The sequence below is a fragment of the Salvelinus alpinus genome, chromosome 30, assembly GCF_045679555.1.
Source record: "Salvelinus alpinus chromosome 30, SLU_Salpinus.1, whole genome shotgun sequence".
NCBI lineage: Eukaryota > Metazoa > Chordata > Actinopteri > Salmoniformes > Salmonidae > Salvelinus > Salvelinus alpinus.
This window is the reverse complement of record NC_092115.1, coordinates 23,115,118-23,142,958: the sequence shown is the minus strand read 5'-3', so window position 1 is coordinate 23,142,958 and position 27,841 is coordinate 23,115,118. Positions and strand designations below refer to the sequence as shown.

General features: G+C 43.7%; 2 protein-coding genes across 14 annotated transcripts in view; one reads left to right on the top strand and one right to left on the bottom strand.

The window, feature by feature from the left end:
- Positions 1-1,292: 1,292 nt before the first annotated feature.
- On the top strand, positions 1,293-27,612 carry LOC139559742 (centrosome and spindle pole-associated protein 1-like). Of its 12 annotated transcripts, XM_071376040.1 has the most exons (31): positions 1,294-1,534; positions 1,758-1,835; positions 2,271-2,391; positions 2,542-2,617; positions 2,729-2,832; positions 3,039-3,104; positions 3,326-3,687; positions 6,801-6,956; positions 7,475-7,566; positions 7,681-7,777; positions 8,377-8,706; positions 9,118-9,236; positions 10,727-10,859; positions 11,454-11,568; positions 11,650-11,688; positions 11,892-12,039; positions 14,159-14,293; positions 14,865-14,971; positions 15,228-15,377; positions 15,587-15,730; positions 15,927-16,043; positions 16,172-16,238; positions 16,330-16,456; positions 18,649-18,788; positions 22,046-22,192; positions 22,390-22,433; positions 22,551-22,623; positions 22,867-22,970; positions 23,274-23,415; positions 23,560-23,697; positions 27,510-27,612. In XM_071376040.1, the coding sequence occupies exons 3-31, from the start codon at positions 2,287-2,289 to the stop codon at positions 27,536-27,538; spliced, it is 3,606 nt and encodes a 1,201-aa protein (XP_071232141.1). In that variant the 5' UTR covers positions 1,294-1,534; positions 1,758-1,835; positions 2,271-2,286; the 3' UTR covers positions 27,539-27,612. The 12 variants fall into 12 exon arrangements, with proteins under 12 accessions (XP_071232137.1, XP_071232143.1, XP_071232141.1 ...); XM_071376036.1 differs by lacking the exon at positions 27,510-27,612 and having other exon boundaries at positions 1,293-1,534; positions 23,563-24,734; XM_071376041.1 differs by lacking the exon at positions 27,510-27,612 and having other exon boundaries at positions 1,296-1,534; positions 3,326-3,546; positions 23,560-24,734.
- The window catches only part of LOC139559741 (brefeldin A-inhibited guanine nucleotide-exchange protein 1-like), a 29,611-nt gene continuing 26,357 nt past the window's right edge, over positions 24,588-27,841 (bottom strand). For both annotated transcript variants that reach the window (XM_071376030.1, XM_071376031.1), the window contains 4 exons: positions 27,497-27,665; positions 26,743-26,881; positions 26,280-26,397; positions 24,588-26,015 (listed from right to left, as the gene is read on the bottom strand). In XM_071376030.1, the coding sequence (XP_071232131.1) occupies positions 25,842-26,015; positions 26,280-26,397; positions 26,743-26,881; positions 27,497-27,665 (600 nt within the window). In that variant the 3' untranslated portion in view covers positions 24,588-25,841. The remainder of the gene's footprint in view (positions 26,016-26,279; positions 26,398-26,742; positions 26,882-27,496; positions 27,666-27,841) is intronic.

The following is a 27,841-nucleotide window of genomic DNA, read 5'->3' as shown; positions in this document are numbered from 1 at the left end:
AGGAGTATAAAGTGCAGTGATGTGTCCTATAAGGAGCATTGGTGGCAAATCTGATGGCCGAATGGTAAAGAACATCCATCCACTCGAGAGCACCCTTACCTGCCGATCTATAAATTATGTCTCCGTAATCTAGCATGGGTAGGATGGTCATCTGAATCTGGGTTAGTTTGGCAGTCGGGGTGAAAGAGGAGCGATTACAATAGAGGAAACCAAGTCTAGATTTAACTTTAGCCTGCAGCTTTGATATGTGCTGAGAGAAGGACAGTGTACCGTCTAGCCATACTCCCAAGTACTTGTATGAGGTGATTACCCCAGGCTCTAAACCCTCAGAGGTAGTAATCACACCTGTGGGGTGAGGGGCATTCTTCTTACCACACCACATTACCTTTGTTTTGGAGGTGTTCACAACAAGGTTAAGGGTAGAGAAAGCTTGTTGGACACTAAGAAAGCTTTGTTGTAGAGCATTTAACACAAAATCCAGGGAGGGGCCAGCTGAGTATGAGACCATATCATTTGCATATAAATGGTTGAGAGAGCTTCTTACTGCCTGAGTTATGTTCTTGATGTAAATTGAGAAGAGTGTGGGGCCTAGGATTGAGTCTTGGGGTACTCCCTTGGTGACAGGCAGTGGCTGAGACAGCACTCTTTGAGAGAGAAAGTTAGCAAACCAGGCCAAAGACCCCTCAGAGACACCAATAGCATCACAACATTGCTTGGAATCAAGGGCAATGGTGACATCATTGAGGACCTTTAGTTATCCAGTCTTACCTTTGCCTCGATTCGTCAGTCTCGTCCAGGTCATCATGGCATTTGTAGTTCTTTATGATAGCCACATTAGCTATTAGGTAAATACAGGTGACTCTATTGATAAAAGTCACCTTGTCCTAGAGAGAGTTATACTGTTATCAAAACGTCACATCAGGGTAAGCTTACACGAAACATATTTTAAGTGTTTCTAAAATCCCCCATGGGAAAAATTAATGGTGGAAAAAAACGATGGGAACCATTTCCTTGTTTGACCGCTATGACCAATGTTCCCTCTAAACTGCTTGTGTGAAAGTCAGAACATGAGGATTTATGGTTAGAAATAATAATGATGATGATGATGTTGATGTTGTTGGGGTTACATTGAAATGCTATTGAAATTCAGTACTGTTGGATTCCAGCTCATACAGGTGTTTATGGAAATTATATAGCAGATATAATAGCAAAAAGAGCAGTGAAAAATAATGTTGTGGATATAAAGGTGCATTTGGGTAGAGGTGAAATTAAAACATTGATTTGTAAAAATGGGTTAGATTGCTGGCAGAGACAATAGGATGAATGTAGTAAGGGCAGAAATGTGTTATAGTACAAAGAAATCTGTACGGGAGATAGTGTCATGTCATGGGAACCGAAGGGAGGAGATTGTGTAGGATGTGTCTTGTCGGTATATCCATAATCTTTGCTGTTGCCACTTGGCAGCTTTTGGTAGCTTTAGCTACCTGAGTAGCAAATGTTAGCAAGTTCGCTAGCTAACTTGGTTGCTCATATGGTGAGTATTGTTAATGCCATTTTAACTAACTTACGTTACCTAGCTAATTGACTTTATAATGAGAATCTGGCATGTTTGCTAACTCGTGTAAAAGTATTCATGTTTGCGTGTAACGTTAACGTCAGTTTGCTTGTTAGCTAGCTAGGTATGGTATAAATGCCAGTTAGCTAAAACCAGTGCCTGGCCCTAATGTGTTTTTTTATGCGCTTCCTTCTGTCTATAGTCAGAATAAACACCAATCAACGGGACCGCTGACTGGACATTCTATTTTTTGTTTAATTAACAACGCAAGAGTTACGAAGTACGGTCTCTCGCTAAAACATGATTTTTGTGTTCAGTGGTTGCTTGACAACGGAAATTAAAGAGACAGTGGGTCTTTGCTACATTTTGCAATGAGATGATCAGAGGAAATTACAACAGCATACGTAGATGGTTTAGTTACAGTAATGCTAGCTACCTAGCTAACGTTAGACTAGTTGAGTCCAAAGTTCTGTTTCGCTAACGTTACCGGTAGCTAGCTGCTACTACTATTGTACGATAACGTAGCCAGTTAGTTACTAGTAGCGCCCAAATGTTTACAATTCAAGACCTTTCTTGCAAACGTCAACAACATCACTATTTGAACCATTTCACAGAACCATTTTAGTGTCTATTTACTAGCTAGATAACGTTATGTATGTTGCTAGTACAGTTGAGCTGTATTTATAAATTATTACATTTTGTCACTGTCTTTCAGTGAGCCTTTATTATAAATGGAGATGGATGATGAACTTGAGAAATTCATCCAGCAACAGAAGGCCAAAGTGGCAGAGGATAAAGCCAGCTTGGAACAGGATCCACCTTACCTTGAAATAAGGGTGTGTTTCAATGCTCCTTTTACTGTGGTGCTAGAATACTGAAAAGGTTAGACTTGGACATGAGTGCAATGCATGCTACTTTATGTGTTTGGTGACAGCTGAACAAATTATTGCAATTTTCTGACCTGTGACGAATTTACTGTCCAACAGACAAAAGACTACAAGGCCCATGACTCCACATTCACAAATATCCCAACATTTAAGTCGTCCACAGCACAAGGGAAGGGTACAGTATATATTTGAAGTTATAAACCCAATTTGTAAGCACTTTGTGGTAGATTTAAATCCTGGCTGTTGGGAGGTCTTCTTATTTCATGTATGCCATCCTGTTTTTCAGAGGAGAATTGTTGTCTAAGTTTACCTTTGGGTGAAGACTATGAGAGGAAGAAACAGAAGTTACAGCAAGAGCTCCGTCTAGACTACAGACGCTACGTGGCTCAGGTAATAATATTACCAATGCCAAAAGTTATATTGTTTTTACTACTTTGTAACCTGTCAGCATCCATGCATGGGCCACAAGATTTACTGGAATGTTGCGGGTGCAAGGAGTCAACTGCACTTTCTTCCAAATATTTTTCTACCAAATATATTTATTTTTACAATCTCTGATATGGGCTGATTTGGCCAATTTTGTTCCTTAATTATAGAAAAAACATCTCAATGCTGCAGAACCAGACCCATCCCTTCCCATTGGTGAGAGGAGAGCTGCTAAGGTAACCTAGACAGTTCTGCATATAGCCTATATTATACCATGCTCAGTCAACTGAGGCCGCTTAGAGTTCATTGAGAGAGAGAACTTTAGCCATCAGGTCATCTTAAACATGTCTCAGTAAATTAAGAGAACGTGCTCAACTCTATCTTCTGCAAGTAAAAAGGGTGCTTGGAACCAAAAGTCGATCATCTTTAAGCTGTCCTTTCCCCCTCATACACACAGGAGCAGCATGCTTCTCTCAGAGCTCCTTCAGACCTACCTGTTGTCCACTGCAGCCCCAGACCCCCGGTGCACCCCAAGCAGGCCCCCTCCATGAGAGACGCAGCCACGCTGACAGAAGGAAGGAGGGGGCTGCACAGGGGAGGACGCTGCCTAGTGGAGGGCAGGAGGATGGAGGGCCTGTGGCCTGAGGATGAGCTGCTGCTTCCCAGAGAGAGGGCCAGGTTGGTGAGAGTGGACTTTGACTCTGAGGCAGACCTCACAGAGGAAGAGCTGGACCTGATGGTGAGAAGGAGACCAAGGCAGACAGGGATAGAGAGAGAAGAGAGGACTTGGCAAAGAAGACACTACAAAACAGACTTAAGGTATTTTTGGACATAAGGTCAAAACAAATCAATATTTATTGGTCGCGTACCCAGATTTGCAGATTTTAATCACCTGTGCAGCGAAATGCTTGTGTTTTCTAGCTCCAACAGAGCAGTAATACCTAGCAATACAAAACAATACACAACTAATCCAAAAAGTTTTAATTAAATAATATCAGACCAAGCAATGTCAGAGCCCAGAATATAAATACAGTACCTTCATAAAGTATTCACACCCTTGACTTTTTCTTAATTTTGTGGTTACAAAGTTGGATTTAATTATCATTTTTTTGTCAACAATCTACACAAAATACTTCAATGTCAAAGTGGAAGAAAAATGCAAACTTTTTATTTATTAGAAATAAAACAAATATATTTTATTAGATAATTATTCAACCCCGAGTCCATACATCTTAGAATTACCTTTGGCATTGATTACAGCTGTGAGTCTTTCTGAGCAAGTCTCTTAAGTGCTTTCCAAACCTGGATTGCACAATAATTCCCCCTTTTTTAAATTCTTCAAGCTCTGTCAAGTTGGTTGTTGATCATTGCTAGACAGCCTTTTTCCATGAGTGGTTTCCTTCCTCTCCGTCAACTGAGTTAGGAAGAATACACTTATCTTTGTAGTGACTTGGTTGTATGGATACACCATCCAAAGTGTAATTAAGAACTTCACTATGGTCAAAGGGATTTTCAATGTGTTATTTTTTTAATGTATTTTTATCTACCAATAGGTGCCCATCTTTGCAAGGCATTGGAAAACCTCCCTGGTCATTGTGGTTGAATCTGTGCTTGAGATGCACTGTTTGACTGAGGGACCTTACAATTATCTGTATGTGGGGATTACAGAGATGGGGTAGTCATTCAAAATCATGTTAAACACCATTATTGCACACAGTTAGTCCATGCAACTTATCGGACTTGTTAAGCACATTTTTACGCTTGCCATAACAAAGGGGTTGAATACTTATTGACTCAAGACATTTCAGCTTTTCATTTTTTATTAATTTATAAACATTTCTAAAAACATTAATTCCATAATGGAGGTGTCATAATACCCTTAAAACCTAGCAGTCAAACAGAGAATTGGTTCCAATAGTTTTTCCACCATAAATCTTTCCCATAGAAAATTTTAGAAACACTTAAAATAAGGGCTGTGTTTCATGCAGGCTTACCCTACCGTTTTGATAACAATAAATCTCTCTCGGACAAGGTAACTTTTATCAATATATTGATAAATCACCAATGGTGACTTTTAGGCAGTATATGAATAGAAGAGGTGTGTACAGCAGTAGTTGTATAGGATGAGACATGACTAGAATACAGTATATAGATATAAAGTGGATAAAACCGTATGTAAACATTATTAAAGTGACCAGTGTTCAATGACTATGTACATACAGCAGCAGTCTCTAAGGTGCAGGGTAGAGTACTGGGTGCTAGCTGGCAAGTAACAGTGACTAAGGTTCAGGGCAGGGTACTGGGCGGAGGCCAGCTAGTGGTGACTGTTTAACAGTCTGATGGCCTGGAGATAGTAGCTGTTTATCAGTCTCTCGGTCTCAGCTTTGATGCACTTGTACTGTCTCTGCCTCCTAGATGGTAGCAGGGTGAACAGGCCAGGGCTTGGGTGGCTGGGGTCCTTGATCTTCTTGGCCTTCCTGTGACACCAGGTGCTGTAGATGTCCTGGAGGGCAGGAAGTGTGCCCCCGATGATGCGTTGGGCTGACCGCACCACCACCCTCTGGAGAGCCCTGCGGTTGCGGATGTTGCAATTGCCGTACCAGGCAGTGATACAGCACGACAGGATGCTCTCAATGGTGCATCTGGAGAAGTTTGTGAGGGTCTTGGCTGCCAAGCTGAACCTCTTCAGCCTCCTGAGGTTGAAGAGGTGATGTGGCACCTTCTTCACCACACTGTGTCAACGGGCCATTTCAGGTTGTCAGTGATGTGCACGCCGAGGAACTCCACTGCAGCCCGCCGATGGGGATGTGCTCTCTGCTGTCTCCTGTAGTCCACGTTCAGCTCCTTCTGTTTGTTGACATTGAGAGGTTATTTTCCTGGCACCACTCAGCCAGGGCTCTCATCTCCTCCCTGAAGGCTGTCTCGTCGTTGTTGGTAATCAGGTCTACCACTATTGTGTCGTCAGCAAACTTGATTGATTTGGAGACGTGCGTGGCCACGCAGTCATGGGTTAACAGGGAGTACAGGAGAGGGCTGAGCACGCTCCCCTTGTGGGGCCCCTGTGTTGACGAGCAGCGTGGTGGAGGTGTTGTTGCCTACCTTCACCACTTGGAGTCGGCCCATCAGGAAATACCGGTCCCAGTTGAATAGGGCAGGGTTCAGACCCAGGGTCCTGAGCTTAGTGATGAGCTTGGAGGGCACTATGATGTTGAAGGCTGAGCTGTAGTCGATGAAAATCATTCTTACAAAAGGTATTTCTCTAGTCCAGGTGGGATAAGGCAGTGTTTGGGACGCTGTCTGGGCCAGCAGCCATGCGAGGGTTAACACGCTTAAATGACCACGGCGAAGGAGAGCGCACAGTTCTCGTGAGCGGCGGGGGCCCGTGTCATCGGCTCAATGTTTTCCTCCAAGCGGGCGAAGAAGGTGTTTTAGCTTGTCTGGGAGCGAGGCATCAGTGTCTTCCACGTGGTTAGCTTTCCATTTTATAATCCGTGATTGTCTGGAGCCCCTTTCACGTATGTCTCTTGTCTGAGCCATTGAATTGCGACTCCACTTTGCCCCGTACTGTCGATTTGCCTCTTGATTTACGGAAGTCATAGGCGGTCTGTTTGTACACGTCCATGTTTCTAGTCACGGTGCCATGGTCGTGCAATTCTTGACATGTGTAAGTACAAATATCGTTTTTTCTTACCTGAACAGCAAACAAAGAAAAAGGCACAAAAACATATAATATTAAAACAAAATTACATTCTATCCCCTCTCTCCACCCATTCCCTGTTGGCCCAACTTGTTAATGTTACACTTACCTTTAATGGTTTCAGTTTTTAGCTATGTAATTGGTTAACTATTTCTACTGACATGGTATTTGCAGTATGTTTTTATGTCTATGTTTTGAAAAAGTATTGTTCATTGTCTTCCTCTTTTTTGCCCAGGGACATATCAAGGCTCCGGGACAGAGGTGCTGAACTGCCTGACTACACAGAGAGTAGTCAATATGCAGATAGGAAGGAGACTAAGGGGTCTGTTGTTCCTGATGAGGATTATTCGGAGGCAAGCCGGGTGACATCCTCTTTAACCCCCAAACCCAAGTACGTCAAGTAGTACTAAATCACTATACCTATAATTTTGATAACTTTAACTTCCAAAGGATTGTGCTAAAACCAATTTGGACAAGTGAACATGATTGGATTGCCATGTCTCTTTGTTTTGGATTTTATAATGCAGTGCATTTTCTCTATGTAAATGTATGTAAACAGTAGACAAAGTATCAACTTTAATCTGGATAAAACACATTTTTTGTTTTCAATTTTAAGGACATTGGATGGAAAAGTACAGATGAAAGGTCTGATGTCACACTGTAGCTGGATCATAGCTTGTTGATTTAGATTCCGCTCGTACAATAAGATCATATTAAATCCCGAGCCAGCCTGAAATCAGACAAACCAATAGTGGATCTTAAGCATTTTTTTACCCTCTAATTTTTTAAACTTCACTCACACAATTCAACCACTCGCTCACTAAACAAACATTGAAGAATAGCGAGAGACAATCGTCTGTGAGGTATGATGAGTGTACTGTGAGTGCTGATTGATGTTATATCTGCCAGGCTGCAGGTACCAGCAGGGATGAGACACAGTGGAAGATCCAGATCCTCTACCAAGAAGGACGAGCTTGAATTCGCTACCGGGCTTATGATTGGTAAGACCAACTCTGTTCTGAAGTTCATTACTAAGATTAACTGCTGTTATTTTTCTGGACTAATTGAACATTTGACGATATTCCTCAAATGTGGTGACATGGCATGTCTGACAGGGGCTGCAGATGCAGCTGCTGCCTTGCAGGGAAGGAAGGAGAGGTACAGGCATGAGCTGCAGGAGCAGATAGCTGAACAGCAGAGGAATAAGAAGAGGTGGGTGTCAATATGTTTTTGATCCTGCTGTCCAATGAAGAACAAACCCTTACATTTTCCATCTTAGTGAGATGGGCTACATTTTAGCAGCTTTGTAGTCTGAGGTAGATTTGATTATAAGGCTGCCTTTACACAGGCAACCCAATTCTGATATTTTGACGAATCAGATCTTTTGCCAATAATAATTGTAATATTTAAATAGTATGGGCGACGAGAAAAACAATAATGCAGGCATTAGGGACAGGGGTGTGAGCATGCGTGTCTGGGCAGATGAGATAAAGTCATTGGGCGGCAGGGTAGCCTAGTGGTTAGAGCGTTGGACTAGTAACCGAAAGGTTGCAAGATAAAATAAGTTGTTTGTGTGCGTCTGTAAGTTGTTGTTCATATGTATAAGTTTGTATATGGAGTAAAATATTTTTACAAATATCAGAATTGGGCTGCCTGTGTAAACGCAGCTTATAAACAAATCTACCTCCGACCACAATGCTGCTAAAATGTAGATCATGTAGCCCATCTCACTAAGATAGACAATTTAAGGTTTTCAAACACAGATATGGATACCTCATATGAGCTGTGTGTTATGTCCTTTGTCGTATTAGGGAGAAGGATTTAGAGCTCAGAGTTGCTGTGACAGGGACGACTGACCCGGAGAAAAAGGCAGATCGGATCAAACAGTTTGGAGCAGTGAATAGTGATGACCATGCCAGAAAAAGAAAAGACAGCTGGTACCCACCAGGCCAAGCTGTGGACCTACCAGGGGATGAGTTGAATGGGAGACCCAGTGAGAAAAACAGAGAGAGGCTTCCCCCTGAGCAGCCCTGCGTGGCCTTCCAGTCCCCCCTGCTGGACTACAGCCACACCCTGGGCCTCAACAGTGGAGGCACCTCCCCTTACAGCCAGGCCATTCACAGGAGCATGGACACTCCCAGGTGAAAAAAACATTGTCACATAACGTTACACTGGATAGGTTCAGTGAAATGTGTTGTTTTACAGGGTCAGCCATAGTAGTATGGCACCTCTGCAGCAAATTAGGGTTAAGTGCCTTGCTCAAAAGGCAGATCGACAAATGTTTCACCTTGTCAGGTATTCGAACCAGCAACCTTTCACTTACTGTCCCAACGCTCAAACCACTAGGCTACCTGCCACCTAGGTTGCTATGACAGTAATCCTGGCCTGCTTCCCAAATGACACCCGGGCTCCAGTCAAAAGTGGTGCACTATATAGGAAAAAGGGTGCCATTTTGAATAGACCAGGTGTGTTTTCAATCTGATAAAGTCACAACTTTATTTTTTTTGTCTGACAATTTAACAGTGCTGTATGATTTTGAATTTGTGTTTCAGGATGGCAGGTTTCCTTCCTCATCCACCATCCACATTGGCAGATGCATATAGAAGTCCCTATGATGAGGCCCATCTCTACTATGGTGCAAGGAACCCACTGGACCCTAACCTGGCCTACTGTAAGCACCACCTACCTACCAGTCTATTATATATACAGTATATATCAAATCAAATTTTATTTGTCACATGTGCCGAATACAACAGGTGTAGACCTTACAAGCCATTAACCAACAATGCAGTTAAGAAAAATACCAACAAAAAAAGAAATAAAAGTAACAAATAATTAAAGAGCAGCAGTAAAATAACAATAGCGAGGCTATATACAGGGGGTACCGGTACAGAGTCAATGTGCAGGGGCACCGGTTAGTCGAGGTAATTGAGCTGTACATGTAGGTAGAGTTAGTGACTATGGATAGATAATAAACAGAATAGCAGCAGCGTAAAAGGGGGGGGTAATGCAAATAGTCTGGGTAGCCATTTGATTAGATGTTCATTTGATTAGATGTTCAGGAGTCTTATGGCTTGGGGGTAGAAGCTGTTTAGAAGCCTCTTGAACCTAGACTTGGTGCTCCGGTACCGCTTGCCGTGCGGTAGCAGAGAGAACAGTCTATGACTAGGGTGGCTGGAGTCTGACAATTTTTAGGGCTTTCCTCTATACCAGGTCCTGCCATCCAGGACCTGGTATAGAGGTCCTGGATGGCAGGAAGCTTGGCCCCAGTGATGTACTGGGCCGTACGCACTAGTGCCTTGCGGTCGGAGGCCGAGCAGTTGTGATACCAGGCAATAATACAACCAGTCAGGATGCTCTCGATGGTGCAGCTGTAGAACCTTTTGAGGATCTGAGGACACATGCCAAATCTTTTCAGTCTCCTTTGTCATGCCCTTTTCACGACTCTCTTGGTGTGCTTGGACCATGTTAGTTTGTTGGTGATGTGGACACCAAGGAACTTGAAGCTCTCAACCTGCTCCACTGCAGCCCCTTCGATGAGAATGGGGGCGTGCTCGGTCCTCCTTTTCCTGTAGTCCACAATCATCTCCTTTGTCTTGATCATGTTGAGGGAGAGGTTGTTGTCTTGGCACCACACAGCCCGGTCTCTGACCTCACTATAGGCTGTCTCGTCGTTGTTGGTGATCAGTCCTACCACTGTTGTCATCGGAAAACTTAATGATGGTGTTGGAGTCGTGCCTTGGCATGCAGTCATGAGTGAACAGGGAGTACAGGAGGGGACTGAGCACACACCCGAGAGGCCCCCGTGTTGAGGATCAGCGTGGCGGATGTGTTGTTACCTACCCTTTCCAACTGGGGGTGACCCGTCAGGAAGTCGAGTCCAGTTGCAGAGGGAGGTGTTTAGTTCCAGGGTCCTTAGCTTATAGTCTATATTAACACATGAAAAGAGTTCCATGTTACAATACACTTAGAAAAAAGGAATGGATGTTGTTAGTTGGAGTGAAAACAATTTACTGTGTCCCAATGTCCATACTAGCATACTATTTAGTATGCATAGCCAATGCATCACTTCATACTAAGTAGTGTGCACATTTTGGCATTGGGATATAATACATGTGTTCTCTGATCCAGCATAATGAGTGTTCTGTGTTTCTATGTTAGATGGTCAGATCCCGCTGACAGGAGGGGTGCAGCCCAAGTCCTACCTCAGCCTTCCTCCTGCAGGGCCTCACCCCAGCCAGATGAGTCAACACAGCCCTCACAATGGGAGCAGCCATCCAGAGCCCCCTCCACAGTATGTGTTCTTCCCTTCAACACCTAGGCTACATTCTGATTATCTACCGTTCTCCTGAAGTGTGCACTTGTACACTCCCCCTCATTGATTGAAAAGGAATGGACTGCTGTGAGGAATATGGGGAAGTGAACGAGTGCCCACTTCTGGAGAAGGTTAGAGAATCGGGACTCTTTCTCTTCAACACCTACAATGAGTGTATCCCCTATTCACCAGTAGGGGGCAACTCCTCTAAAGGAACAAACAGAGCTGTTCCCCCTATCGATGGCTAGTGTTCTGTTATGAGAATGTCATGCCCACTGGCCATCTGGACAGACAGGAGTGTTGACTCCCTGCTGAGTCACTGCTGCAGTCTGCACTGGTCTGGATAGCTCTGAGCTGTCTCGCTCTCGCCTCCTAGTGGCTGTATGAAGATATTTTTCACAGTGATACATTGACATTCATTACGTATGGCATGAAAAGTGACAAACCACATCAATTGTGTCTCCTGTTTCCCATACCTTTTTGCATAGTATTGAACATTTCAAATTGATCTGCTTTTTATATTAATGAACAGAAGGAATACATGAGAGTGAATTAACATTGTCTCTTGTTCAGCAGACCTGCCAGTGATGCTGCTACCATGGGTTCAGGGATTGGAGTATTCCCTGCAGAGCAGGTCAAACCATCTAAAGAGAGTGTGTTACATTACAAGGAGGCACTAAGACAACAGGTACATTTAGAATGTGATTGTGGAAGTCAGCAGAATCTTTCGTCTCCATGCGTTTTGTCACAGAGTGTGCTATTTCGGCAGGGAGACCCCAGGAAAGGGAGGAGTCAGATTTTTTGCCAGGTAACAGATGAGTTGTAGCTTGATATAGAATATTACAAGTGTTATAAAAAGTATTTAACTGAATATGTTTAGACATTCCAACAGCAATATACCATTGCACTCCAGCCTCTTCCATTGCCCTCTTTGTGTGACCGGTTATGAATAGAAGACAAATATCTTATTTGGTATTCTGATCAAAGTGTTACGTCCTAACCTGACTACAGATCCAGGAGAGACGAGAGCGGCGGAGGCTGGACAGGGAGGAGACAGATCGCTACGAGGCCAAGCTGGAGGCAGACATGAAGAACCACGACCCCTGGGGGAGAGGAGGAGGAGGAGCCCCTCTCAGAGACAGCAGGGGCAACCTCATCAGTATGTTCCCTGTGGTGGAATTATTGTAATCAAAAGGAGATTTTTCAAAACAATCAAACTATTTAATTAGTGCAGTAATGTAGCTGGTCAGTAACAACTCCTGGAGGTGATCACTGAGAACTCAACCAGCTGGTTTGAGCCACAGCATTTTATAGCAAAGTCCAACCTCCTTCAGTCTACATGACACACAACAGATGTATGGAATGGGTCACAAGGTTAAGATTTGTATGAAAGATACTTATAATTCACAGCAGACAGTATCTGCTGTAAAAACTGTACTCATCGTGTACAGACCAGGGTCTGGCCCGCCAACTCCATACTTGAGCCATCTCACCCTGGTACCTTATAGAACAGAAACATTAACTCAGGCTCTGGAATGCGGTATCACCCAAAGACATGGTAAATTTCCCAGAGGCCCATCCTCGGTAGAACACACACAGATGAGCGTTCTAACAACCCCTTATTCTGTTGCATAAACCCACCATTTGATGCAATAACAACATTATAACATCCAAGATGGCGTAGCAGTCAGACGTCTTTGTCCTGTCGTGTCCCTTGTATATATCTTTTTACATCTTTTTCTTCGCATATCTTATTAAAATATTTTCCTAATCCTCAACTTCTAAATACTCTCCTGCAACCCGTCTCACCCAATGTGGTGTGGATCTGCTTTTTTCTATTTACTTCGGATCTGGAATCCCTCAACTTAAGCTAGCCAGCTAACTACCTACCAGCTATCAGTTAGCAAACCATTGCTAGAGGTCATCAGCTAACCTTTAGCTCGGAAAGCTCTCGCCAGTTCGAACAACGTGACTATTTCTCTCCATATCCCCGGATTCCTACCGCAAACTCTGAACATTTTCATCTGGATCTTCGCAACTAGCTAACCGCAATCCCGGGTGACCACTCCTGGCTAGCGTTTCCATCCCGGAGCAAGCACCAATTAGCCTGAAGCTAGCCCGGCCAGGGCTCCTGTGCTGCCACAGTGGGGATGGCCGGGGTGCTTAACACCCCGGCCATCCTACAATCTAAGCTTGATGCCCTCAATCTCACACAAATTATCAATGAACCTACCAGGTACAACTCCAAATCCGTAAACACGTGCACCCTCATAAATGTCATCCTAAATAACTCGCCCTCCAAGTACACCTCTGCTGTTTTCAATCAAGATCTCAGTGATCACTGCCTCATTGCCTGCATCCGTAATGGGTCTGTGACCAAACGACCACCCCTCATCGCTGTCAAACGCTCCCTAAAACACTTCTGCGAGCAGGCCTTTCTAATCGACCTGGCCGGGGTATCCTGGAATGACATTGACCTCATCCCGTCAGTAGATGATGCCTGGCTATTCTTTAAAAGTGCCTTCCTCACCATCTTAAATAAGCATGCCCCATTCAAAAGAAATTGAACTAGGAATATATATAGTCCTTGGTTCACTCCAGACCTGTCTGCCCTTGACCAGCACAAAAACATCCTGTGGCGTTCTGCATTAGCATCGAATAGCCCCCGTGATATGCAACTTTTCAGGGAAGTTAGGAACAAATATACACAGGCAGTTTGAAAAAGCTAGCCTTAGTTTTCCTAACAGAAATTTGCATCCTGTAGTACTAACTCAAACAAGTTCTGGGACACTGTAAAGTCCATGGAGAATAAGAGCACCTCCTCCCAGCTGCCCACTGCTCTGAGGCTAGGAAACACTGTCACCACCGATAAATCCACTATAATTGAGAATTTCAATAAGCATTTCTCTACGGCGGGCCATGCTTTCCAACTGGCTACCCCTACCCCAGGCAACAGCCCGGCACCCTCCACAGCAACCCGCCAAAGCCCCCACCATTTCTCCTTCACCCAAATCCAGATAGTTGATGTTCTGAAAGAGCTGCAAAATCTGGACCCCTACAAATCAGCCGAGCTAGACAATCTGGACCCTCTCTTTCGAAAATTATCTGCCGAAATTGTTGCAACCCCTATTACTAGCCTGTTCAACCTCTCGTATCGTCTATCGTTTGTTTCAGTACATACGTTTTGGAGACTGATAGCAGAGAAAAGCCATTGTGTAATGTTTTTTAATCTTTGTAAAGGATATTGCTAATCATAATCGTGTGAATTGTGTTAACAGCCGATCTGCACCAGATGCACAAGCATAATGAAGAGGCCTACATCAACCCTGAGACATGGCAGAAGAGTGCAAGAGCCACCATGGCAGTGCCCCGAGAGGAGGACACTAGACCTCCCTCCACCCACAGAGTCTCAGGTAGATACAGTTGTTTTCACATTGATGTGATTCTAAGGACCGAGAGGAAATCTGCGTCCCACAAGGTACCCTATTCCCTTCATAGTGCACTACTTTTGACCAAAGCCCTATGGGCCCTAGTCTAGGCTGCCATTTGGGAAACAACCCAAAGTGGTAGTGGCACCCTCAGTAATCTTGGTTAATCCAGAACTAAAGTCTTGTAATTGGTCAGATGCTCGATTTTAAGTTCTGGGTCCATACATGTTAAGAGAGAGAGCGAGAATCGGAACCGGAATGAAGAGCTCCACCCTCTTTGCAAGTTACGAGCAAGTCTATTAGCCCTCTGCTTCGGAAAGTCAGATGCTAACACCTGTGAAATCGTGATTTGTCCAAATAACCAGTGACACAAAACCTAAGCACAGGAACTAATGCTGCTCATTATGTCACGCATCCCGTTTGTATCATGACAGACCTACAGTACCATTTATGTTTACGTAGTCTGTCCATGAGCGATTACAGCTTCACCATCCTGTCCAACTCACTGTCAGGTTCAGCTACTATGTTGTTTTGTCTGGTGGGTTTCTCTACACAGGTTTTGCTCAGGCCCCTTCGTTTGCCAGAGGCAGTATTTTTGGGAACCTGCCCACACCACAGCAGCTCCATGAACAGGAAAAGTACAAGGCTTACCTCAAACAACAGGTACTGGATGTTACACATCAGTACTGTGTGAAAGTTGGCTAGAGTAGCGTTTTCATATTATCACCTGACATAAACCTTCCCCTAAACTTGATCAGAAGTCACATTAAAAAAAGCTTATTCCTGAGCTTAAACTTAATGTTGTACTGATGCGCATTGATGGTTTGGTTAACCATACACTCAGCTTTGATATCTGATTGGATACACGCATACAGACTGTCTCACTGATGACCTTGGTTGTCTGTCCTGCTGCCTAAAGATTGAGGAGAAGCGGAGGAAGGAAGCGGAGGAGCGAGAGTGCCAGAGGCTGGAGGAGGAGAAGGAGGAGAAGAGGCTGGCTGAGCAGAGGGAACGCATCCAGAGAGAGTATGAAGAAGAACAGGACAGGAAGAAACGCAAGGAGATGGAGGTCAGTATTAACTGGACCAGGGCTTTGGTTCACTAAGGGAGCTGTAGCATTAGATTACACTGCAATACTCTATCTACTACTACAAGTAACATGTCTTATCAGCTGAATGCTATCGTTTGACATGAGTCATTCAGTTCAGCAAATCTTTATTGTAACTCACTCACTCATTCAGGGGACTGAGCAAAGTTTTTTTTTTTTTCTCCCTCCAGCAAAAAGCCAAGAATGATGAGCTGATCCGTTTGGCTGAGGAGCGAAAGAAAGAGGTGGAGAGGACGAAGAAAGAGGCAGAGGAGAAGGAGAACTCTGCCCTGAGGAAGCAGTATGAAAAGGAGAGATGGGCACGCCTACAGGAGGTGAGCTCAATGGAAGACTCTGTTTGACCCTCTGAGCATTGAGGGGAGGTTTACTGTTCACACATTAAGCCTAGTCCTAGATTAAAAAGCATGCTCAATGAACAATCTCTATTGAAAGTGCTTTTTAGTTAGGAAGCAGGCCCTGAGAGATTCATATGAGATAAGTGAGGACATTCATGTGGTTGTCTGTCTGAAGGTACCAAGGGAGCCGTCTCCCCCCATTCCCACCCTCCAAAAGAGGCATCAGGCTCCACAGTACAGCCCCAGACCTCAGTCCATGGACAGCCATCGCGGTACTACTGTCCCCCTGTCTGTGAGTGACTTCCAGAGCACACAGCATGTCCTCTTCCACATCACCATGGAGAGAAATAGTTTGACTGAGGAAGTATCAGTGGAGCACAATGACTGGATCTTGTCTTCCTCCCTCTCTTCCCCCTGTAGGAGCGCTCTCTGTCAGGCCTCCAGTCCCCCCCAGTCCCAGCTCGCAGGAACCAGCTGAGAGCTGCCGGTAACACTGCCTCACACTATACTACAGTACACAGCAGGTAGAAACTCAATTTTCTCTCAACGTCTGATGCTGACGTGTGTGTCTGTGCCAGAAGACCAGTGGGGTGTGATCAGCGAGCTGTCCGAGCTGCGCAGACAGCTGCGTAGCGAGCAGAAACGACTGGAGGGCCAGCTACTGCAGTCAGAGTGGGAGGAGCTGGACTCTCCTATGAGTGACAGGTAAGACTGGTGAGGTGATGCCCTCCACTGTTGGTCGTGTGTTGTGCTGTGAGTTAGTGATGCATGGTTTGACTCATAACCCACAGTTCCCACAGTTATATCCATGGGACGGACAGATTTAGACTAATTCAATATTGTGTGGATGAAGGGTGAGTGGGTGGGTTGAAAACAATACCTTAAATCAATAAAATGTATCATTCTTGTGCAATTTATATCCAGAGAGCTTTAGGGCCTAACTGTACATGTGCCAAATAGCCTACACACCAATCGCCAAAAGCTTTTGGGAATGGGCAGAAAGTTAACATCAATTCTGGAGGCAAAAATAACAATGTTGGAGTTTAATTCAATAAGAGAAAAGTTGCAAAATGCAGAGTTGAAAATAAATAGAAGGGAGGGTCAGAAAAGTAATGTTTGAGAAACAGTCACAAGACGGGGACTGTAGCCTACTGTTCAGATGGGTTAAATGGAAACTGAAATCTGGACACTGACTGTAGGTCTATAACCTCTCACATAGCCTTAATATTAGCTCCTGTAGAATTAAGCATTTCTTGCAGTAAAGTTCTACACCAAATGAAGGCTTAATCAGTCAAACTGATGTCATGTGGAAATTTTGCACAGAAAATCATTCAATTTTTTTGTTGAGTTATTGGGCACTTTCTCCCCATTCCCTAAACATCTGTCATCCACGAAAGAAGACAACTTTTTTTACTGAGTTACAGTTCATATATGGAAATGAGTCAATTGAAATAAATGAATTAGGCCCTAATCTATGGATTTCACATGACTGGGAATACAGATACAGTATGCATCTGTTGGTCACAGATACAGTGCCTTGCAAAAGTATTCATCCCCCTTGGCATTTTTCCTATTTTGTTGCATTACAACCTGTCATTTTAAATGGATTTTTGTTTGGATTTCATGTAATGGACATACGCAAATTGGTGAAGTGAAAAAATTACTTGTTTCAAAAAATTATAAATAATAAACAGAAAAGTGGTGCGTGCATATGTATTTACCCCCTTTGCTATGAAGCCCCTAAATAAGATCTGGTGCAACCAATTACATTCAGAAGTCACATAATTAGTTAGATTGCACACAGGTGGACTTTATTTAAGTGTCATATGATCTCAGTATATATACACCTGTTCTGAAAGGCCCCAGAGTCTGCAACACCACTAAGCAAGGGGCACCATCAATCAAGTGCCACCATGAAGACCAAGGAGCTCTCCAAACAGGTCAGGGACAAAGTTGTGAAGTACAGATCAGGGTTGGGTTATAAAAAAATATCTGCAACTTTGAACATTCCACGGAGCACCATTAAATCCAATATTTAAAAAATTGAAAGAATATGGCACCACAACAAATCTGCCAAGAGAGGGCTGCCCACCAAAACTCAGGGACCAGGCAAGGAGGGCATTAAATCAGAGGCAACAAAGAGACGAAAGATAACCCTGAAGTAGCTGCAAAGCTCCACAGTGAAGATTGGAGTATCTGTCCATAGGACCACTTTAAGCCATACACTCCAGAGCTGGGCTTTACGGAAGAGTGGTCAGGAAAAAGACATTGCTTAAAGAAAAAAATAAGCAAACACGTTTGGTGTTCGCCAAAAGACATGTGGGAGACTCCCCAAAAATATGGAAGGTACTCTGGTCAGATGAGACTAAAATTTAGCTTTTTGGCCATCAAGGAAAACGCTATGTCTGGCGCAAACCCAACATCTCTCATCACCTTAGAACACCATCCCCGCATGGTGGTGGCAGCACCATGCTGTGGGGCAGCATGGCAGGGAGGGGCTGGGAAACTGGTCAGAATTGAAGGAATGATAGATGGCGCTAAATACAGGGATATTCTTGAGGGAAACCGGTTTCAGTCTTCCAGAGATTTGAGACTGGGCCGGAGGTTCACCTTCCAGCAGGACAATGACCCTAAGCATACAGCTAAAGCAACACTCAAGTGGTGTAAGGGGAAACATTTAAATATCTTGGAATGGTCAAGTCAAAGCCCAGACCTCAATCCAATTGAGAATCTGTGGTATGACCTCCCATTTTTTTTTTTTTTTAATTAATTCAAAAATGTTTGTGGGCCAAAAAAAACTAAAAAAGCTACCTTTTGTCGACCCCTGGTCTAGGCTCTATGTTAGCCCCAGTGCTGTGTGTACACGCTGAACGATGTGACTGTGTGCTGGTGTCCAGGCACAGGGAGCGGCCCCAGATGGATGTGTTTGACATGGCCAGACTGCGGCTACAGGCCCCCGTCAGGAGACCCTCCTCCAGGAACACAGAGCCCAACAACCTGCACAGGATCCACGACTCGCTGCAGTTCAGATACAGAGGTAAAGATATACAGTGACTGTTTGAATAATGGGCCTGTCCCAAATGGCACCCTATTCCTTATGTCAGGGGTTGTCAAAGTGGGGTCTGCGGCCAGATCTAAAAATATATATATTTTTTTTTTAAATGGTATCCTCAGTGCTCTACCAATTATACATTTTTCAACTTAACACTATTTGTATGCCACAATGTTTTGTTGTACTTTAAAGCTAGAATCCTTAGTTGCTACATCCATTTTCGGTATGAAAATAATGATATACAGTTGAAGTCAGAAGTTCACATACACTTAGGTTGGAGTCATTAAAACTTGTTTTTCAACCACTCCACAAATTTCTTGTTAACAAACTATAGTTTTGGCAAGTCAGTTAGGACGTCTACTTTGTGCATGACACAAGTCATTTTTCCAACAATTGTTTAGACAGTGAAATAATCTCTCAATTCCAGTGGGTCAGAAGTTTACATACACTAAGTTGACTGTGCCTTTTAAACAGCTTAAATTCCGTCATGGCTTTTGAAGTTTCTGATAGGCTAATTGACATCATCTGAATCAATTGGAGGTGTACCTGTGGATGTATTTCAAGGCCTACCTTCAAACTCAGTGCCTCTTTGCTTGACATCATGGGAAAATAAATCCGCCAAAATTGTAGACCTCCACAAGTCTGGTTCATCCTTGGGAGCAATTTCTAAACGCCTGAAGGTACCACGGTCATCTTGTGAAGACGCTCCAACTCTGTCTGCCAAATTGTTTCTCTTTGCTCTTGTTTTCCTTAATAGGATGTCGGTGGGAGGGTCGTCAGCGAAATGGGACACACCTGGGCTCGGGTGTCCCAGGATAAATGCACCTCTTCCCCATTCATTGAGGAGACTCTCTCCATGCAGACACAGTTTTTGGTTGTGGCATTTTTGTGGCTGTTTGCGTTGGCACCTTTCAACAACCCTCATCACATTTATGCACGCAACCACTCACTTACACTACTGACTACACACACACCATTGTTAATTATATTTAGTTTGACTTTAGTTAAATAAATATATTTTGTTGTTCCTTATCTCCACGTTGTCTCCTTGTTTATTATGCACTTTGAGCCGGTTCGTGACAATCTGTACAAACAATAGTACGCAAGTATAAACACCATGGGACCATGCAGCCGTCATACCGCTCAGGAAGGAGACGCGTTCTGTCTCCTAGAGATGAACGTACTTTGGTATGAAAAGTGCAAATAAATCCCAGAACAACAGCAAAGGACCTTGTGAAGATGCTGGAGGAAACCGGTACAAAAGTATCTATATCCACAGTAAAACGAGTCCTATATCGGCATAACCTGAAAGGCCGCTCAGCAAGGAAGAAGCCACTGCTCCAAAACCGCCATAAAAAGCCAGACTATGGTTTGCAACTGCATATGGGGACAAAGGTTGTACTTTTTGGAGAAATGTCCTCTGGTTTGATGAAACAAAAATAGAACTGTTTGGCCATAATGACCATCGTTATGTTTGGAGGGAAAAGGGGGACGCTTGCAAGCCGAAGAACACCATCCCAACCGTGAAGCACAGTGGTGGCAGCATCATGTGGGGGTGCTTTGCTTCAGGAGGAACTGGTGCACTTCACAAAATAGATGGCATCATGAGGTTGGAAAATTATGTGGATATATTGAATCAACATCTCAAGACAACAGTCAGGAAGTTAAAGCTTGGTCGCAAATGGACAATGACACCAAGCATACTTCCAAAGTTGTGGAAAATGGCTTAAGGACAACAAAGTCAAGGTATTGGTGGAGTGGCCATCACAAAGCCCTGACCTCAATCCTATAGAACATTTGTGGGCAGAACTGAAGAAGTGTGTGCGAGCAAGGAGGCCTACAAACCTGACTCAGTTACACCAGCTCTGTCAGGAGGAATGGGCCAAAATTTACCCAACTTATTGTGGGAAGCTTGTGGAAGGCTACCCGAAACGTTTGATCCAAGTTAAACAATTTAAAGGCAATGCTACCAAATATTGAGTATGTACACTTCTGACCCACTGGCAATGTGATGAAAGAAATAAAAGCTGAAATAAATCCTTATCTCTACTATTATTCTGACATTTCACATTCTTAAAATAAAGTGGTGATCCTAACTGACCTAAGACAGGGAATTCTTACTAGGATTAAATGTTAGGAATTGTGAAAAACTGAGTTTAAATGTATTTGGCTAAGGTGTATGTAAACTTCCGACTTCAACTCTGTGTGTGTATGTATGTATGTATGTATAAATATATATATATATATCCATTGATTCTTTTAGAATATATCTTTTATAAATGCCTCAGGAGCTTGGTTTAATTGTCGTATCCCATCGAACCCAAAATATGAGCTTGTTTTACTCCAATGTTTGTAAAGATTGTAAATGTAAACAAACACTGTATAGCCTCAAAACATTGTTAAAACTATAATTTTGTTATCATGGATGGTCCATCTTTGCATCCATAGCTCTGTCTATGAATTTGAGAATGGTTACATTTCTCCAGGCCCATCCCTCAACTTTTTTACCAAAACAGTCATGTAGAATTGCAGGAAATTAGCTTGAAATTTGCAACATTTTCTTTCTTATGCCAAGAGTTGGGCCTTTAAAATGTTCCTTCCCAGGGCCTGAGACTTGGTTTGTCTGGCCATGCATTGCCAAAGTCATAGTACAATTATTTGTTTGCTATTTAAATCTCACTCGAGTTATGAGGGGTCCCTGTTGAATTTGCTATCACTCAAGGGATCCCCAAAACATTTGAGAACCCATGCCCTATGTAGTGGTCTACTTTTGACCAGTCCCCATAGGGTCAGGTCAAAAGTAACGCACTGTATGGAATGGAGTGCCATGTGGAAGTATTGTCACATCACAGGGTAGGATTAAAAGTGATTTTCAAAAGCTGAGTTTCCAATCCCAGGAGGGTTTTGTTATTGCTCCCCACAGCACTGCAAATCTTAGTGTTTGAACATCACTGTTTTTAAAATGTAACTTTTGATGTCATTGGATATTTTTATCTTAATTTGTTTTCTACAAAACGTATTAATGTGCTGTTTACACTGGTATTGTGCTGGAGATAATGAAAATTAGGTTGAAAAGTGGTGGATTTGCCCTTTAACAGCACACAGTGCTCATCAAACAAATGCAGCAACTGGGGCTGTGTCCGCACTCGTTTTCCTGTTCCCTTTTTGGTGCACTACTTTTGACCAGGGTGATCAGTATTGTCACGTGTGTTTTGAGTGGAGAAGCCTTGTTTGTACTGCAGATGTTGACTCCAGAGAGGTGGAAGGCCATGGTTACTGTGAGCACCCTAGCGACAGGGATGGACAGAGTGTGGACATCCAGAGACAGGCAGACTACAGGGAGGAGCTACGCAGGATCAACAACAGCCTGAGGAGGAAATCTGCCGCCGGTCAGTAACACACACACTCTCAATATCAAACTCTACTCGCTGACTACAGACTCAATATCAACCTAACTGCTTAAATACTCATTGCTCAACTCTGTTCACTGCTTTATCACTAACTAGTGGACTAACTAACATGATATTTACAGGTGGAGTACTTGCACTTTAAGGGCTTGGAAATCATTTGTCTTTCTATTTTACAGATTATTTTCACTTGTCACCACCCCAGCAACAAAACCATTATTTGGTGAGTTTCTACTTGCCAGTTTGTTTAGCTATCGCCCTGAACTACAGAGTGGTCTCTTTGCTGTACAGTACATGCTTGTCTGTGTGTGACACAATGCCTGTACACTCTTCTCCCCAGAGGAATGCAGTAGGGGATCCTATGAGATGTTCCCTGTTGGAGTCTGACAGTGCCTTCATTGGTAAAGCCTCTGGTGATTCACTAATATCATGTGTAGTATGGGATGGAGCGCCTTGAGAATCACACAACTAAAGCTAAGCTGCGTCCCAAATGGCACCGTATTCCCTAAATAATGCGCTACTTTTGACCAGAGGCCGATAGGACCTGCTCGAAAGTAGTACACTATAGGGAGCCATTTGGGATGTACACCAGTTGTTGTAAGGGAAGGAGTGTCTTGAGAAGCACACCTAACTATTTACCTGTGGTTTGCGCCAAGATCCCATGGGTGAAGCCTTCCCAGTGTCCCCCCCATCTGTGCAGAAGCCCCAGCTCTCAGCCAGGGAGAGGAGGAGGCTGGCCAAGAGGGCAGAGCTGCACAATGTAAGAACCCTACATAACTCAGTTCAAAGTTCAGTCTCTAATATCTGGGACAGTATTCTCCAAGCATCAGAGTAAGAGGGCTGATCTAGGATCAGGTCCCCTTTGTCCTTGTAATCTTTTTCATCATGATCTAAAAGGCAAAATGGATTCTAAATCTGCACTCTGAGACACTTGATACATACAACCCCTGATCCCTACATCATGAATATATCCTCACTTCTTAAATAGAGGCCAGTGGCAGCTCTACATTGAAAATGCTATATTCCTCTACCATCATTATACCTTGTGCTCTGGCTTGTTTAGGAGCGGGGGAGCTCCAGAGAGCCTGTTGGCCAGCCAGAGAACTACTCCCGCCAGTCAGAGGCCAGTCTCAACATACAGCAGCATGGTAACCACCATAGGACCAAGAGGCTGCTGGCTATGAGCCGCCATGGCCTCAGAAGAGGTGGGTGTTGCATAAAGATTAAACTGAGGCTGTCAGTGCCCCAATGTGCCGGAATGGAACAATTTGTCAGCCATCTTACCTGGGAGATCTGTCTATGAATCATTGTTAGGTTGATGATATCTGTTTACGGTTTCTCTCTTCCAGCAGACCTGTCTGGTGATGAAGATATGTCTCCGCAGGTTTCCCCTCGTGCGCCACACACTCAGGGCTCCGTGGATACGGTTGCCACGGAGCCGTGGATGAGGCCAGGCACCTCGGAGACGCTGAAGCGCTTAATGACAGGTCAGACCCCCTGCAGGGAGAGGCTGGCCAGCAGAGAGTCTACCGTGCAGGACTGGGAAGGCCCCTCTACCTACCATGGCTAATCTAACCATCTCCGCTCTAACACGGTCACTCAAAGCACTTTGGTCCTGTACACACTCAGGTTGTACAACTGATGCACAATGCTTTTGACACAACAGCAGTGTTAGACCTGAGATTTTCTGTGCAAAAATAGCCACACAATGGTGGTGTAAACATTTCTGTGAAGAAACTGTTGTGTAAAATATTGATTTTGCGTTGTACAACCTGAGTGTGTAGGGGACCTATGTTTGTACACTGCCCTCACTTGGCTTGATGCATCCACATCAGTGGTCACGCTGACAGGATCTCCTCAACAGAGAAGGATCATCTGCTTTAGCTTCTAGATCGATGTGTCTGCTAACTTAACCCTTTACTTTTGCGGTGCTTGACTTGTGTATCATGGTCTACCTCAAAATACCTGTTGCAATGCAGAATTATGAGCTTCTTATGAAAATTGTACTTTCATGGACCTGTAATGAAAAATATGCAGATTGTCTCAGAATGGTTAGTAAGTACAGGGGAGAACAACTCAATTCCTATAAGGACACTGTGTGCAGGCATTTTCTCCAGTCAAGCACTATTAAAGTTGATTAGTTAAATCAGGTGTGTAAGAGGTGGGCTGGAACAAAAGCCTGCAGCCTCAGCTGCCATCCTCTAAAAGGACAGTGTGCTAGGGTTGCCTTGGGACTTAATTCTGTATCGCTGATTGAGCTGACATGCAGCATTTACCGTAAATGCAGTCTCCGAACATTGCCTTTAAATTTCAGTCACGCTGAATTTCCGCAATACAGATTGAATAGAGCCCTTAGTCTTTGAAACAGTTCAGGACATCTTTCTATAATATTTATTAATTGTATAATAATGGCACTACATTTGTCATGTAAATTGTTCAAATGGCATGTTTTTATATGTAAAATGTTTGGCCAAGATGTGACCTCATTTTCAACTTAATAGAATAAACTATTTTAAATAAGGAAGTTTTGTACATTGTGTTTCAGTTCACCTGATAGCAGTTTAATTTGCGACAGGCTCCTAAGCCATGCATGACAAGTAGCAAAATAAGCATTTTCGTCTGTCAGTTACTTCTATTGCATATCAATGCAAAGACAAACCTTTATTGACTAATGAGAATGTTCCTGGTGGTAATTGTACACCACTTGTTTCCCAATATAACTGACTCGCCAAGAAACACTATCCTCAAAGTACAGCTTCAAACACCATGTGCGTCTTGATTTTCATAACTCAGCAGACATCTATTTAACCTCCATATATTCAATGTAGCATTATTTTTCTTTTTTTAAATGACAATACATCAAACGTGGTGACTGCTGACAAGATTTAGCAAATTCAAATGTGTTTAAATTGAAACAAAGTACTACAGTATATACATAGAATGAAATAACATTTACTCATCTTCATACATTAGTGTCATGGTAAGGTTGAAATGACAAGTGCTGTTAGATCTCAAAAGAAAACGCATGACAGGTTTTAGGCTGCATTTACACCGGCAGCCCGATTCTGATATTTTTTCCCCACTAATTGATCTTTTGACCAATCAGATCTGATGTCATTAGTGGAATTTAAAAAAAGATCAGAATTGGTCTGTAAACACAGCCTTAGTATATTACAAAGCTACTTTTGAATTGTCTAGTTGTATTTGGTGGCTGTGCAAAAGAAAATCACTGCTAACGTTACTCATCCTTTTCACTAACAATTTCATACCTCCTCAGTTCCATAAAATAATGCCAAGAGAAACCAAAAAGCACATATCACAGCCTCCACAATGTTAGTTATTCCTCTGGTCAGAAATGACCAGAATAATTGCACTGTTATAACCATCATCTGTATGATCTTGTAGGGTATTTCTATGCTGTACAAGGAAGCCATACTGCAGCAATTCATTCACAGCTTTTCTGGGCCCCACTCACCACACTACTGTCAATAGTTAACATCACTGTGCAGCTTGGAGGATCCATGGAGGAGCTTCCAGTACCATAATGTAGTGCCATTTGGGATGCACCTCTCCCACCCCAGAGAGAGACTCTGAGCAGCCTGTGTCCTGTGCTGGTCCACTAGTGATGATGTCACTGGCTCCCAGCAGGACCTAGCTCCTCTCGGTGACTAGGCAGCAGTGAGATGTCGAAGGCGTTGCCGATGCGGAGAAAGAACTTACGTAGCACGGACCGGAGTTCTGGAATCAGGTCAAACTGCATGATCTCACAGAGAAGCGGGAAGTACCTGGATGCATGGGCCTTGAACTGGATAGTACAGGGATACAGGAAGGGACCCAATTAGCTCATTCTCCATCAAAGACATGGGAAGGGAAAATTACAACTTATTTTTTGGTACAGTGTTGTATATGGGATTTAGGGTGAAATTGCCCCTAGACGCTGATCTTGTGTGAGTCTTACATTTCCCCCACTATGGTTAAAGACTGGGGGAGGGGAAACTGATCCTAGATCTGTACCTAGGGGAAACTTCATGTCAGAGGTGTATGTGGCTCTACTTTCTGATTGACTCACCCTGTCATCACTGATCTTCAAAACCTTGGTAAGGAAGAGGAGGAGGAGATTGGTCCAGGCTTCCCGGTGGCTCTCTGACGTCAGAGTGAGGAAGTAGGCCAGGGCCTCCCCACACACACTGCAATAGACAGAGAGACGTTACGGAAGTGAGTGAGTGTGGAACGTATTTCCAGATCCGAGCAGCAGAATATTAGCCTGGTGGAACCCAGCCTGATCTGGGGATGTTTCACTTTAAACAAAATGTGAGCGCAGCAGTCAGTCTGATTGACCAGACTAGCAAAATATATGGTTCTTGTCTCAAAGTCTGTACTATTCACTCTTGTCCACAATGGGACTAAGGGACTAAAAGGTGCTGAACAGACAAACTCTTAACACAAGTCAATAGCACCATTTCCTCTAGCAAAGGTCTTACTTGAGCAGTGTCTTGTTAAAGAACAGAAAAAAAACATCTTTATGTTCTTACTTGAGCAGTCGTCTCTGCACCTCCTCCCAGGCTGCCTTGCGGCTGTCATCTGTGTACATGCGGAACAGGATGCGGAGGCCACAGGCCAGACTGTTGGTCTCCTGCTTCAACAGGTTGGGTTTGGACTTCCCCTTGAAACCTTAGAAACACCAACATGCTGTGAGACAACTGCTACTGTATGTTAGTCTGGGGCCGTATGTATCAAGTGTCTCAGGGTAGGAGTGCTGATCTGGGATAAGATCCCCCCCGTCCATGTCATTTCACTCATTGTGATCTAAAAGGCAAAAATGATCCTAACTCAGCATTCCTACTCTGAGACGCCTGACACATACACCTCGAGATTAGAGTTTGCTGTGACAGTGTGAAGGTATTGAGCAGGGGTGTCGAACCCCCCGGGGAACGCATTCGGTCTTCAACGAGGTCTGGAAGGCCGCACTGAACATTTGTTAGATTTCCTTGGCATCGGAAAATTCCTCTATCCGTAGTTTTTTTAATTTTCGATGATCCCTGACTGTGTATTGATTATTAGCGAGCTGGACAGTCAAGAAATGGTATGAATATAGGCCCACTATCATTTCTACACAGTTTTGATTCGGTTTTAGGCATTTTAAAGTATATTAAATTAGTAAATTTTTTATGTTGTTTACTTATTTCAATCTTTTACTCAAACCACTCTCGGGCCGGATTGGACCCCCTCGCATGCAGGATTCGGGCCGCTTGACACCCCTGGTATCGAGGGTCCTGAGTCACATACCTGCCTTCCACAGGACAGTCCTCTGCTCGTTGTTGGAGTTAAAGGCCTTGGCGAAGCGGTGGGACTCCAGCAGACAGTCCAGCAGTTTGAAGAGCTGATCCGAGGTCAGATAGTGGTACATTCCCTGGTCCTGGGCCTTCAACTGGACATCTGCATCTACTGTGTCTCTCTGGAGAGTGACAACACAATGCTCAGTTAGAACCAAATGTTAGTAAGCCATACTGATTCACAAACTTTTTTGTTGTTGTTAGGTGTAATAACATTGACAGCCCCTCTCAAAATATTATTTGCCATAAAATAAATGTTGCCCTTAATGGCTTTGCTTCAGTTATTGAAACAGAGCGA

Excerpts from the sequence above, each read along its gene's own strand:
- LOC139559742 (XM_071376033.1), top strand. The coding sequence starts at position 2,287 with ATGGAGATGGATGATGAACTTGAGAAATTCATCCAGCAACAGAAGGCC. Across the intron at positions 10,860-11,453 it reads CATCCAGAGCCCCCTCCACA|CAGACCTGCCAGTGATGCTG; the intron begins GTATGTGTTCTT and ends TCTCTTGTTCAG. Across the intron at positions 16,044-16,171 it reads GTACTACTGTCCCCCTGTCT|GAGCGCTCTCTGTCAGGCCT; the intron begins GTGAGTGACTTC and ends TTCCCCCTGTAG.